Below are 13,156 nucleotides of genomic sequence, written 5' to 3'. Positions count from 1 at the left end.
GTTTGACTAGATAATTGTTAAGGTTTCTTTCAGCTTTATAGACTATAATTCTATTGATTACAGTCTAATTGAACTAATATTCTGTTTTAGAATTTCACCTATCTCTATTATGATTATACAATGAGTATGAAGACTAAAAGATTTCATGCCAGATTATTTTACTTAGTACTTCCTATTTTTTTACATATCACTTAAATGCAATAATAATAATAGTAATACGTGACAATGTAGTTAGTGGTTTCAAGTTTGCAGATTATTAACTGATGTAGAATGGAGGTTTTAAATTCTTCATTAGTACACAAGATAGTCTATTCAAGTTTGACAGCTCATTGTCTTCATTAATGTTATGTTCTTAGACAGAGGACAGACACAAGAAGTTCTTCCCGTACTCCACATCAATAAACTAGAGCTCATTGGCAGTTCTAAAGAATAGATCTTTGGAGTCTTGTAGTTTCAATTTTTCTGTCTTTGAACTCCCATCAAGTCCTTTGGTGGTGTTGACTCCTAGGATGAAAAACAGTGTATCCTATGCCAGATTTGGTCCTAGGGACAATTTGCAAGGGATGGATTAGAGTTAATGCAACCTATTGGTTCCCCTCACTCCTTCAACTTGGCTATATACTTTAGGATGTGTTCCTTGTCAACTAAATAGAGAACTTAGTCCAAGACCATGCAGTGAAGTTTTCTCATACAAATTAAATAAGTATGCAGGCTTTATTACCAACTCTGCTATGCTTGGGAGGTCACTGAAAAGAGGGCATATGCTGAAGTATATAGGGCATAGCTATATTAAATATGAAAAAGAAGATTGACTGTAATGTTGACCAATGAAACGGATAAAAAATGTTCCTTACCTTGTTTTTTTTCACAGACAAATCCAAATTTTTTTTTCCCACAATCTTCTAAATACCATTTTCCAGTAAAATGAAAATTAGGATTACTTGATAACAAAGCACAGAGAGGAACTTGTTCTTGAATATTTGTAGAGTTATGGTTCTTACTCTTAAAAAAAAGTTCATTCATGATTAAAAAAAATTCTTGATGGACCTAATTACTATAAAATTCATGTGCAATTAGTTAATCAATTACTTCATATAGTTTCATATATCTTCATATACTTTTCATTCACTGAATTTATCATAAAGCAAAAATAACAAGTGATAATTAGAATTAATGTATTCATTGAATAACATATTAAATTAATTTGTTAAAAATAAACCAATAAAAATGAATGCAAATTCCACCAGGTATCATAAAAACCTTGATACTTTAGACTAAAATTTCCTTCTTCAATAAAATCATTTGTTAAGTGACTTTTGAAAACTATATCTTACAACTTACATTTATTATCTCAACTGGAGACCAGTTAGAATATATTACAGGCTCTCCATTTAGCCATTTTTCATAATCATCACTCTGCAAACCTATCCAAACGTTAACCTTCTGTCCAAAAAGATTCATTGTAATGAAAGCTGCAAAAACAAGAATACATTACTAACATTAATATCATAGAAACCATTTGGGTAATCACACATCCCTGTTTGTAGCCATGATTACTACATTTAAATAAAGAGGAAACTTAATTACAAATCAGCGGTAAGAGTTTGTTACATTATCCTTATTTAAGGTAATGCATTTTTTCTTCTATTTCATGTCATTGTTCACTGACATTAAATGGTCAGGCCTGGGGTCTTATCACACATTTAACAAAACAATTTTAGTATGTTCCTGTAATGATTGTTTTACTGAAAAAAATAATCCCTCTACTATACTTAAATTATAATGCACAGCTGGTGAAAACCCAAATCATCCTGGGAAGAGAAATCTTTAAATGGCCTAGGGAAAATTCATTGCACCAACAACATATTACATTCTTTGCCATTTAGGAAACTGATCACACATATCCTCTCATTCTGCATACTATTCTCTAGGGGAGAAAGAATGCAACACCAGCAGCTTATTGTTATGCATATACCACCCTAGCCTTTTTACATTCCATCTGAATGATCATTGTTTAGAATGATGAATATTTATACAGTCTTGGTGATGCACTTACAACTTTCACCTTGAATGTGATTTTTATTTTTAGAACAACACTGATAGTATTCAAACATTCATTTATTCAACAAGTATTTATTAAACACCTAGTGTTTGCTAGGCACTGGGGGACACAGACACAAAAACTAAAATAATTCTTGTCCTCTAGGTATTTAAATTCCTTTTTTTTTTTTTTTGAGGAAGAGGAACATGTACACAAAGAAGTAACTAAAACACACACCTAAAGCAAATATATAAAAAACTTGTCTAATGATAATTTTACCAAATTAAACTTTCAATACCATACCTTGCTCTACTTCATTTTGAATAGAGGCAAGTGTTGCATTCTCTTCAGCACAGAAATTCTGAGCACTCTTCCAGGTTCTCTGTTGCTTTGGATCCTTTGGTGTTTCCACTAGGAAGCACTTGAGACAAAATTTATTTTTAAAGTATTACTTCTCTCTCCTCTAACAGACTTTTGCCTATGTGACCAAAGTCACCTGAGCAAATAACTTAATCTCCCTAAAACTCTATTTCTTCAACAGTGAAATGGACTGGGCTAGATGACCTTGACATTCCTTTCTGCTCCAAACCTATGAACTTCTGGGCATATGTTTTGACAGAAAATTGTTACTATAACTGCTCACATAATGAAATTGTTAATAAGTAATCCTTACAATGTCAGAATTTCAGTAATATCCTTAAATTCCCAGTCTTAAGATACTTCCTCTTGATTAGATTGAGCTGAATTACAGCCTGAAATAAATCAAAACTATGAGTTAAGCACTTTTCACTGAGATAAGAGGATAGCAAACTTGCCACACTGGAGATGTCTAGTGAGTTTCCTAATCAAAGAGTCATGACAAAGTTTTATAATTTTAAGATGAGAGGAAAGGAGATAGCATGAAGTTTGCTCATGAATGGCAATCCAAGTAAGGAAAATCACTTCATTCTAGTTGTTTTGCCCTTCATATCATGAATACCAGTGGAAGCAGGACAAGGACACTAGAAACTGAGATCCAGCTTGAGCTGTGCTTAAAGCAAGATGGGGGACCTAGGGTATGGTAGTCCAAAGTACATTTGGTATTAACAATTTCTATCATTACATTAACAATGATGTTAACTAAATCAGTATAAAGTCATTGCTTTTGTTTTCATTTTTTATTTTCAGGAAAGAGAATTTTATTGTTTCCTTTTCCTGTGCTTCTAGTTATGCATTTAAAATTGGTAGCATATGTTAATTAGTAGAAAGTTATTATTTATTGCTGACTTTGCCTCATGTTTTCTATCTGACACCAGTGAAATCTCACTAATACAACCATATAAATTTCTCTGAAAAAAATATTCCACAGTTACCTTGACCAAGATTTGTCAACTGAGTGTGGCAGTAGTATCTCACACTGTTTTTCCAAATTATGCCATACCACATTTTCTAATAGGTGGTGAGGTATTTTTATTTATAATGAAAACTAAGCCATAGCACAAAATACAATTTTTAAGCCACAATGAATAGTGTGAACATCTGTGTTGTTACTGTGAACTGAAGATATCTTCCTGTATTTCGAGTATCTCCTTCAAATAAAACATTTTATTAATCAGAAGAGAATGTTCAAAAAAATATGCAGGGTATGAAACCAATTAATGGCTAGATTACAAACTCTGTGGTACATATAACAATGAATCCGAGTCAATCTAGAGGTCTTAAGAACCATAAATAAAAAAGTAACAAAGGAAGAGTATAGTCTATCTAGAGAAAGGAATGATTAGAATAGTTTGGTGCCCTCCTTCCCCACACAAAGGCTCCTTGTGTCTAAATGTGGGCCTTTGTTTCTAAAATAAAGCCTAGCTCCCAAGCAGCAAGTACCTTAACACTTTTCCTTCTGGGTGAATGCTGGTCAAGTTGCTTTTGTAAAGGATTTCCATTGGAATGTTTTGTACCATTAAAGAGGAGTTTTGTGGACTCTCTGAAATGCTGGGAAAAGACACTAAGTCCAACCATCTCAAGCCTCAGTTATCATATGTATAGAGAACAAATAATCAATCACTCTCCCATGAGTCATTGGAAGAGAAACTGATAAACATGATTTCAAAGTATTGGAGTTGTATATAACATAGAGGAACTACTCTTCTTGGAGAAGGGACTCCTATAATTATACCACAAAATTAATCACTCAAAGTCAGTTTTGAATTATTAGTGTAAAACTTTTACCTAAAATTATTAGGAGATAAAATTATGAAAGTAATTTATTTCTTTTGTTTAGTTTAGTTCTTCTAAAGAAGAAAAGTGGTCTTTTCAAATCAGTGGTCTTTTGGGGAATATTTTGGACACATTTATCTCTGTTGCTTTAGAAATACAGTGTGTTCTTATATTGGCAGAATTTTGTTTGGATTTGCTCCAAATAAATTAATGATGGGAGGCTAAAATGTCTTTCCTTTACCACTATCATCTGCAAAGTTCACTGTGGAAGAAAATAGCATAGAATAAATATTGTTTTGGAAGTTTAATTATGGACTTGGACTGAATGAAAAATGTCTGTTTAACTATGGTAACTGCTGTGGCTTAAATTCAAGACTAATGCCTTTGTTACACGTAATTGGGGAAAATGTTATATGGAAAATGGGGAAAAAAGTTAAAATGATTTAAACAAACAAAAAGAATAATGCCTCCCAAAATATTATCAATGGTTTGAAGAGAGTACAAAAGAAAGAACCCATAGTAAAAGATGCTCTATGGAAAACTTATGGGAGAAAATGGATGGGGTGCAAACTACATCTCTATGTGCTATACTCACATCGATGAGATCACTAATACATTTGAGAGCATCTTAAATATTTAAAAGAATGAGATATAAGTTAAATATTAAAAAGTGGCTTGACCGGTAGTATTGGGATAGACTTCTTTGACAAATATGTGATGTCAGGAAATTTATTTATTTATTTATTTTTTTCTACTTTTAAAGTCATACTTGGATTTTCTTCATCTACTTGGCATCCCAATTGTGTGAATCTGGGCAAGTTATTGAATCTTTGGCTGCCTCTAGTTCTTCAACTATAAAATGGGGATAATAATAACACCAATCTCCCGGGGTTGTTGTGAGAATCAAATTATATCATATTTACAAATCACAATCATATTTTAAAAACACTTAGAAAAACAAATAGAAGGCATTTAGTAAATTCTTGTCATCTTTTTCTTACCTTTCCCCCATTTGACTATGAGCTTCCTGAGAGTAGGGACTTTCTTACTTGTGTGTGTGTGTGTGTGTGTGTGTAAGTGTGTGTGTGTGTTCCCAGTGCTTAGCACAGTGTTTGATAAATATTGACTAACTTTATTGACTAATGATAAAATCAGTTTGCACTGGGATAATAATTAAGTCTTTGGGACCCCACTTGGAGCTTTCTTGGAAAAGATACTAGAGTGATTTTTCATTTTTGTTCTAGCTTATTTTACTGATGAGGAAACTGAGATAAACAGAATTAAGTGATTTGGCCAGGATCAAAAAACTAGTAAGTATCTGAGACTGGATCTGAACTCAGGCAGATGAGCCTTCATGATTTCCAAGCCCAGTGCTCTATTGATGTACTGATATTGCACTTACAGTCCTCTACAAATTTGTTCCTTAATTATTTCAAATGTGCATGTTTGAGAAGGTACAGTTTTCCTACATAGGACCAAAAACAGGTTAACAATACACTAAGAAAAAATGAAACTCTGAATCACAGAATTTGAGAGTTGCAAGATCCTTAGTGGCCATGTAATCCAAGCTGTACACAAAAGTAATCTGTTCTAAAACAAACTCATTTAAAGGCTACTCAGTTGCTCTTGAAGACCTCCACATGAAGGAGAACCAGCCATCTCTCTAGTCAATGGATCCCACAGCTTTAATTATTAGGAAATTTTGTCCAACATCAAACCTTAATGTGCTTCCTTGAAGTTTCCATGTTTCACTTCTGTTTATGCTCTGAATGAACATAATTCTATTTTCATATGTCTGTCCTTTTAATACTTGAAAACAACTACCAAATGCCTTTCTGATTCTTTTGTTCTCTAAGATTCACACAATCCATTCTTTCAATTGATCCTTAAAGTCTTTCATGATGCTATCTATCATAGATGCCTCCATTTGAACACTTTTCAGTATCTTTCTTAAATTGTGGTGTCTAGAACTGAGTCTAATATTCCAATGAAGTTTGATTAGGGCAGAGAATGGAACCATCACTTCTCTATTCCTGGAAGCTTTGTCCTTCAATCAGCTCAATATTATTATTTTTTTGTTTATTTTTTTAGCTGCTAAATTGCATGCTGACTCATATTGAGCTTATGACCCACTAAAATGCTAACATCTTTTAGTTTGTAATTTTATGGTGTAAACTGCTAAATTTTTTTATACTGTAACTTAAGCTGAATTTGCAGCTTAAAATGATAAGAAATAATTGGTGTTGTGGGTCATTGAGATCATCCATATTGTCTAACAAACTTCTCTGTTCCACTGAGCTGGTTGGACCATGAGTATGACAATAATGGCTAGATTTGTAAAGTTAACAACAGAATAAAAATCAGAGAAAAGAATAGGATACTATTGCAATAGAGTGAACATTTCAATTAATAGTATATAGTCTGTTCATTTAACAGTATGAAAACCCTGGTATCATGACTTACTTGGAATTTCCTCTAAATGATCAAAATAACAAATAGTTAAATGAGTGCAACTCTTGGCATTCATGGTTAACAGCTTCCACCTAAGGCCGATAGAATGATTTATAAAAACTAGGCATGACAGAGGAGATAGAGGAAATATCCAGGATTTAATTAAGCATAGTCTGTGAAATCACAGCTCTAAGGTAACATAAGCCCTACTGGTAAATCTTTCTTTTATTTCAGTTTGCATGGAGATTCAATGCTTTGTGAGGCTTGAGACTGATCTAAACAATCAAAGACAATTATGTCTCAGTTCATAATGTGTTCACAACACGATAGCAGGCCCAGACACAGGAGACAAAGTAGAAATGGAAAATTGTGGCTGTGTCCTGGAGGAATTTAGTTTTGCCTCAAGGTAAAACTCACATGTATAAAATAACTGAAAATCAAGTTTACAGGAGCCCAAATGAATATATTAGCCATATTAACAGATTATATAAAGCTGAGAAGGTGCCCAGGAAGAGAGGAATAAATAGAATGCTGAATTCTCATCCTAAATATTAGCATGCAAGGAGTAGCAAAAAACAAAAAACAAACAAACAAACAAAAAAATTATCAAGTAGGTTGAAAGCCAAAAATTAACCTCCCATTTCCAACTCACAGTTTTCGATCTTGAAAGTCATTTTAATTTCTTTTTCACTTTCTCAAAATGGAACCCCATTTTATAGAAACATAACTTACCACTTGAAATCGGGTTTACCTTATAGTCAAAATACAGCCATCCTTTGGGACATAATCCATATTGTTTTGGTACATCTCTCTCTTTCTCTATAACCCAAATTTTTTTACGCTTACAAATACTGGACATAGGAACAGAGCAATCTTCATTACTCCAGAGTCCTTGGAGAGGGCAAAATAAAAAAAAAAATAGAAAGGTCTTGAAAATAACATTGATTCAATCACCTCTTCGACAAATGCTATGACTGATTATAGCTTACTCATTCTTAATATTTATTTTTCATTCTGGCAACTGCAGTATAAATAATGACTCATCATATATTTTTCAAGCAATATTAGGTAACTAGGTAACACAATGAATGAACTCTAAGAGTAGTTATGTACCTGGGGATTTTGCAAAGGTTAAAAAAAAAAGGCTGCTAAAAAGGAGGATCCAGTTGACATTATGTGAATATTTTGCTCATGAAGAAAAGAGAGTACAGTTATCCTTTCCACATCATGACTTTCCTCATTGTGGTTTCAATATATTGTGGGTTAGAATAAGAAATTAATTTGGAATTTTTGGGGAATTTTGCAGAAGCCACAAAAAACATGCAAAGGCCAGCAGACAGACTAGAAAAAGTTTGGAAACTCAGGAATGCATAAAATATAAATAAAATATTAAATGATATCAACACATTTTATCTTACAATACTATAATAATGTATATTATTACAATACTATAATAATGCATGTGAGGGGGTGGGATCCAAAAATTTTCATGAGGATTTTCCAGATCACAGAGGGCATCAAGCCCTAAACTCCTGTGATATAGAAGGGATAACTTAACAGTACTTTGTTACACTAACACTTTTGTTTAAAAAGGTTTAGCTTTGACAGAAAATGAAAGAACAAAATAAAGAGAAGATTGCTTAATAACTTGAGAATTTTATAGTGAGGAAGTTTCTTAAAAATAGTATGGAATATGAAATTCAGATTTACAATGGTGACATTTTAAAACTATTACTTGGATGTCTCCAAGAAGTTACAGAGAAACTAATAGCAAAATATCATATTTCTTAGCAAAAACTACTGGGCAACACACACATGCATGTGCACACATACACACAAACCCTCCCATTTCTACTCGGCCACTTTGCCATTTTGTAAGAAACAAGATTTTCTAGGTGGGCATTTTCATGAATTTTAAGAAGGATTTCTAAGCAGAGGATTAGATCTAACACAACACAGATTGCTTTGAAACTGAATTCCCCATAGACTGGTAGTGCCTGCCAATTGCACAGGGCAAGTTCACCACCCTAGTATCAGCAATGTGAAGCAGAAAGAATTCATAGTTTGAAATGGGAGACCTCATTCTTTTCTTGTTTAAATGAGCCTCTGTATTTCCAAACTAGCTTTCCATAGACTATTGTGACACCTGCTGGTAAAAGCAAGCTGACTAATCACAAGGTCTTTCCTTTTCTAAATCTTTTGGGGAAGAACCTCAAGTATCTTTCATCATGTGGGCTTCTTTTCTTCTTCTGCTCCTGACATTTGGTCACGAGGTTAGCATAAAGCTGTATCCCTTTTCAGGGTCAATGGAATGCTCCCATTTATTGATTAGAAAGTAGGAAGTGCTCTAAGAGCAATGCAGCTTCCAAACAATCTCAGGAAAGAGCCATGTAATTTGCCATGGAATCTAAATACGCCTGATGGTAATTATAGAAGCTGGCTTTGTTTTTCTTTTTCTAAACCGTGGATGTTAACACTGCTGAGTTGGGGGATGCGTTTAAGTGCGGATGTAAAATAATGATACAAGTAATAATAAAAAACAAATTGATAAGAAGTTTACACAGCCAAAACAAAGGCTCTTAAGGAAATAAAATGCAACATTCATGTTAAAATAAAGGATTGCTAAACACAAGGTGCAAATGGCCACCCTACTAGGCCAAATAGTAGTTACCAAATAATAGTCAATGACAGACATTTAACAAGAGGACATGGACACATTTTCTCAAATCCAATTTATCTTATATGTGAACATTCAAGTAAACTCACAAAGGCTAAATGAAACTCTAGCCAACTAATTCCCAACTACCAAGAATAATGAATGAAAAAGGATGCCAAAGGTTTGTTCCTTCAATGAGAAAACTCCAAAATGGATAATTTTTTAAAAACCCAGGTTCACAGGAAATTACCAACTTGTAATTATCACCATATGGATAAACTATCAATGTGTAGATTGATAAAGAAAAGCAAAATATTTTTTTGAGGAAAAACCTACCACTATCATTCCTCTTCAATGCTGCTAATATAACAAAAATATCTCTTAACCTTCAAAGTGTTAGTTTATGAAGAATACCCCCCAAAAGATAAGCAAAAAAGACCTGTTTTGGATGAAATGAAGCCACACCTCTGACTTTGATTATTCACAGATCTTTCTCCTTTATTATCCCAGTTCTGGTATATTAATGGTGAGCCATCTCTCCAACTATAACAAAATAAAAAAGCAAAAAACAAACCAAAAACAAAGTCCATATTCCTTTTCTTATTTTGCATACACATCATTTAACATTATCCATGGGATCAGGGGTAAAGTAGTGAATCAAGATCAGTATGTTCCTTTTACTCATAAAGGTACACAATGTCTTTTTTTTCCTGGGGAAAATAAGACTATAAGTAATAAATTATGATTGAGAGATATTATGCACTGATCATACAAACTGGTATAATCATTCTGAAAATTAAGTCTGTCAATGAGAATTAAATACAATTAAATGCAAATCATACTGAAATCCATCATTAGGTCTTTCTTCACGGAGGCCAATCCACCAATTTTTATTATTCTTTGATAGCTGGCAAAACAAACAAACAAAGGAAAAACAAAGTCAGTATTTTTTTAATTTTTATTTTATCCAATTATTTAGAAAAAGACAGTATCTACCACTTCAAGAAAATTTGAACTTTTGTTACCTTAAAAATATCTCCTACTCCAAATGAAAAAAAATAGTAAGCAATAAACATAAATAATCACAGATCTCTTCCCACTTTAACAAACAAATTAGGATCCCATATTCAATGGCAAAGTGTCCAACTTATTAAAAATATTAAAAAATAAAGTACAAGTCACATGAAGAGATAATAATTGACTTTTGATTGAAAAATTAAGTTTCTATTTTCTCAGGGATGCTATCTGGTAAAAACTAAAAAACAACTCAAGACATAAAGATCATTATTATAACAGTATTATCTTCTCCATTCAAACAGAGGTAGGAAAAATGCAAAATTCCCATTACAAAGCTGATTCTTTTGTTTTTACCAAATGACTCTTATGTATTTGATGGATTTTATATCATTATTATTATTTGTTTTTTGTTTTGTTTTTGTTTTTTTGTTTTTTTATTTATAAATTTTTTGACATTATGTATGCATGAGTAATTTTTTTTTATAACAGTATCCTTTGTATTCATTTTTCCAAATTATCCCCTCCCTCCCTCAACTCCCTCCCCTAGATGACAGGCAATCCCATACCTTTTACATGTGTTACAATATAACTTAGATACAATATATGTGTGTAAATCCAATTTTCTTATTGCACATTAAGTATTAGATTCCGAAGGTATAAGTAACCTGGGTAGATAGACAGTAGTGCTAACAATTTACATTCACTTCCCAGTGTTCCTTCTCTGGGTGTAGTTGTTTCTGTCCATCATTGATCAACTGGAAGTGAGTTGGATCTTCTTTATGTTGAAGATTTCCACTTCCATCAGAATACATCCTCATACAGCATTGTTGTTTGAAGTGTATAGTGATCTTCTGGATCTATTCATTTCACTCAGCATCAGTTGATGTAAGTCTCTCCAAGCCTCTCTGTATTCCTCCTGCTGGTCATTTCTTACAGAGCAATAATATTCCATAACCTTCATATACCATAATTTACCCAACCATTCTCCAATTGATGGACATCCATTCATCTTCCAGTTTCTAGCCACTACAAAAAGAGCTGCCACAAACATTTTGGCACATACAGGTCCCTTTCTGCTCTTTAGTGTTTCTTTGGGATATAAGACCAATAGCAGCAATGCTGGATCAAAGGGCATGCACAGTTTGATAACTTTTTGGGCATAATTCCAGATTGCTCTCCAGAATGGTTAGATTCTTTCACAACTCCACCAACAATGTATTAGTGTCCCAGTTTTCCCACATCCCCTCCAACATTCATCATTATTTGTTCCTGTCATCTTAGCCAATCTGACAGGTGTGTAGTGGTATCTCAGAGTTGTCTTAATTTGCATTATCATTATTTCTTAATGGTTCAGATGTATAAATCTAAGCATACTAGAGCTTAAAATAAAAATAAATGTACTTCATTTCCAAAAAAATTTTAGTGTTAGAATTATGACCCAGGAAATTGAAGCTCTCTCTTTCCCTATATTCTAAAGCCCAAACACCCAATAACTTTTGGTTCTTGCCACACATCTTCCTTCCAACAGCTTCTTTTTACATTTAGAGTATTAGCAAGGATTTTTAAGTTGGTTTGAAAAATAAGTATTTACCAATCTACTCCCTGTTGTGCTTTTTTAATATAGCTTTTTAGTTGCTGAAGGAATGAAAAACAAAATAATGATTCACTCTTTTCTCTGGCTGAAAGGTTTATGAAAACATTAGAAAACATTTAGTTAAAACTGTTCCCTTTATTATTAGCCTTTTGGAGGGGGTTTTATCCTGTTTATTTATATAAGGGTTAGTTAGGTCTGGTCACACAACTATATATTCTTGTTTCTCAGTAGTTATAATTCTAAGAACAATTTAAATGAGAGGAGTATCCAAGTAAAGAAGAGCAATTCCAAGAAACAATCACCCTGCTTCTGCTTTCTGAGATGCTAAAGGTAAAAGAGAGAATCCCAAATGGGTTTTCTGTGTTTTAGTTCTTTCTCTAGGGAGAATGTGGCTCCATTTTATTTTACTACTCCAATAGGGATAGCAAAATGAGTGATCTCTTTATTTTTGACCTTGCAACCAATTTAAGTGGTCAAACACTTAAATTAAAACAAAAATAAAAACAACCCTATTACTAACATGAAAAAGACACTTTAAGAAATTGAATTTGCCCTTATACTTCCTAGATAAAACCTGGCCATCTGGCTCCTCTTGGGACCTATCCCAATACTATACAATGCCTCTAATACTGGCAAGGGCTTGCATTAAGATATCCAGTTGGTAGTTAGCTGAATATGCTAGATGCTACAAGGTCAATCTGGTCTCCAGATGGGAGGGTAAAAACCTGAGAAAGTGGTACTAGTCCCTGTTAAATTCCTGGGATTTCCCAATCCAACTGGATTTTCCATTTATTTTTGCCAACCCCATTGATTGTAAGAATAGGGGTGGAGGAAGAAATTTATAGGCTCATGCAATCACACAATCCTGGGTTTTGAAGGGCAAAAGGGGCCTTAAAGCTCTTTTAAGGTAATCCCCTTATATTAAAGAGGAGAAAAATCAAAACAAGATGTCATGGATGAAATGACTTCACCAAAGTCACAAGTGAAAGAGCCAGGATTCAAATTCAGGTGCTGTGACTCTACATTCAGTACTGGCAAACTCAGTGTTCTTTCCAGTATACCAAATTGAGTGGAAGGAGAGAATAAGGGGAAAGCACAAAGGATGATTGCCAGGAGGCTGTGGAAAATCTTACAAGAAAGCTTGGGATGGAAGTATGGTGGCCATTCAAAACCCTATTCCACTGCTGATCAGTATAGAAGGTTT

General features: G+C 33.4%; 1 protein-coding gene across 1 annotated transcript in view; it reads right to left on the bottom strand.

The window, feature by feature from the left end:
• PLA2R1 (phospholipase A2 receptor 1) overlaps positions 1-13,156 on the bottom strand; it is a 178,670-nt gene that overhangs the window by 21,459 nt on the left and 144,055 nt on the right. The window contains exons 18-23 of the mRNA XM_074303317.1: positions 10,184-10,248; positions 9,781-9,884; positions 7,437-7,576; positions 2,345-2,462; positions 1,342-1,472; positions 855-1,002 (exon numbers count right to left, since the gene is read on the bottom strand). Of these exons, the coding sequence (XP_074159418.1) occupies positions 855-1,002; positions 1,342-1,472; positions 2,345-2,462; positions 7,437-7,576; positions 9,781-9,884; positions 10,184-10,248 (706 nt within the window). The remainder of the gene's footprint in view (positions 1-854; positions 1,003-1,341; positions 1,473-2,344; positions 2,463-7,436; positions 7,577-9,780; positions 9,885-10,183; positions 10,249-13,156) is intronic.

The sequence above is a fragment of the Sminthopsis crassicaudata genome, chromosome 3 (genome assembly GCF_048593235.1).
Source record: "Sminthopsis crassicaudata isolate SCR6 chromosome 3, ASM4859323v1, whole genome shotgun sequence".
Classification (NCBI taxonomy): domain Eukaryota; kingdom Metazoa; phylum Chordata; class Mammalia; order Dasyuromorphia; family Dasyuridae; genus Sminthopsis; species Sminthopsis crassicaudata.
This window is presented reverse-complemented; position numbering and strand designations above follow the sequence as displayed.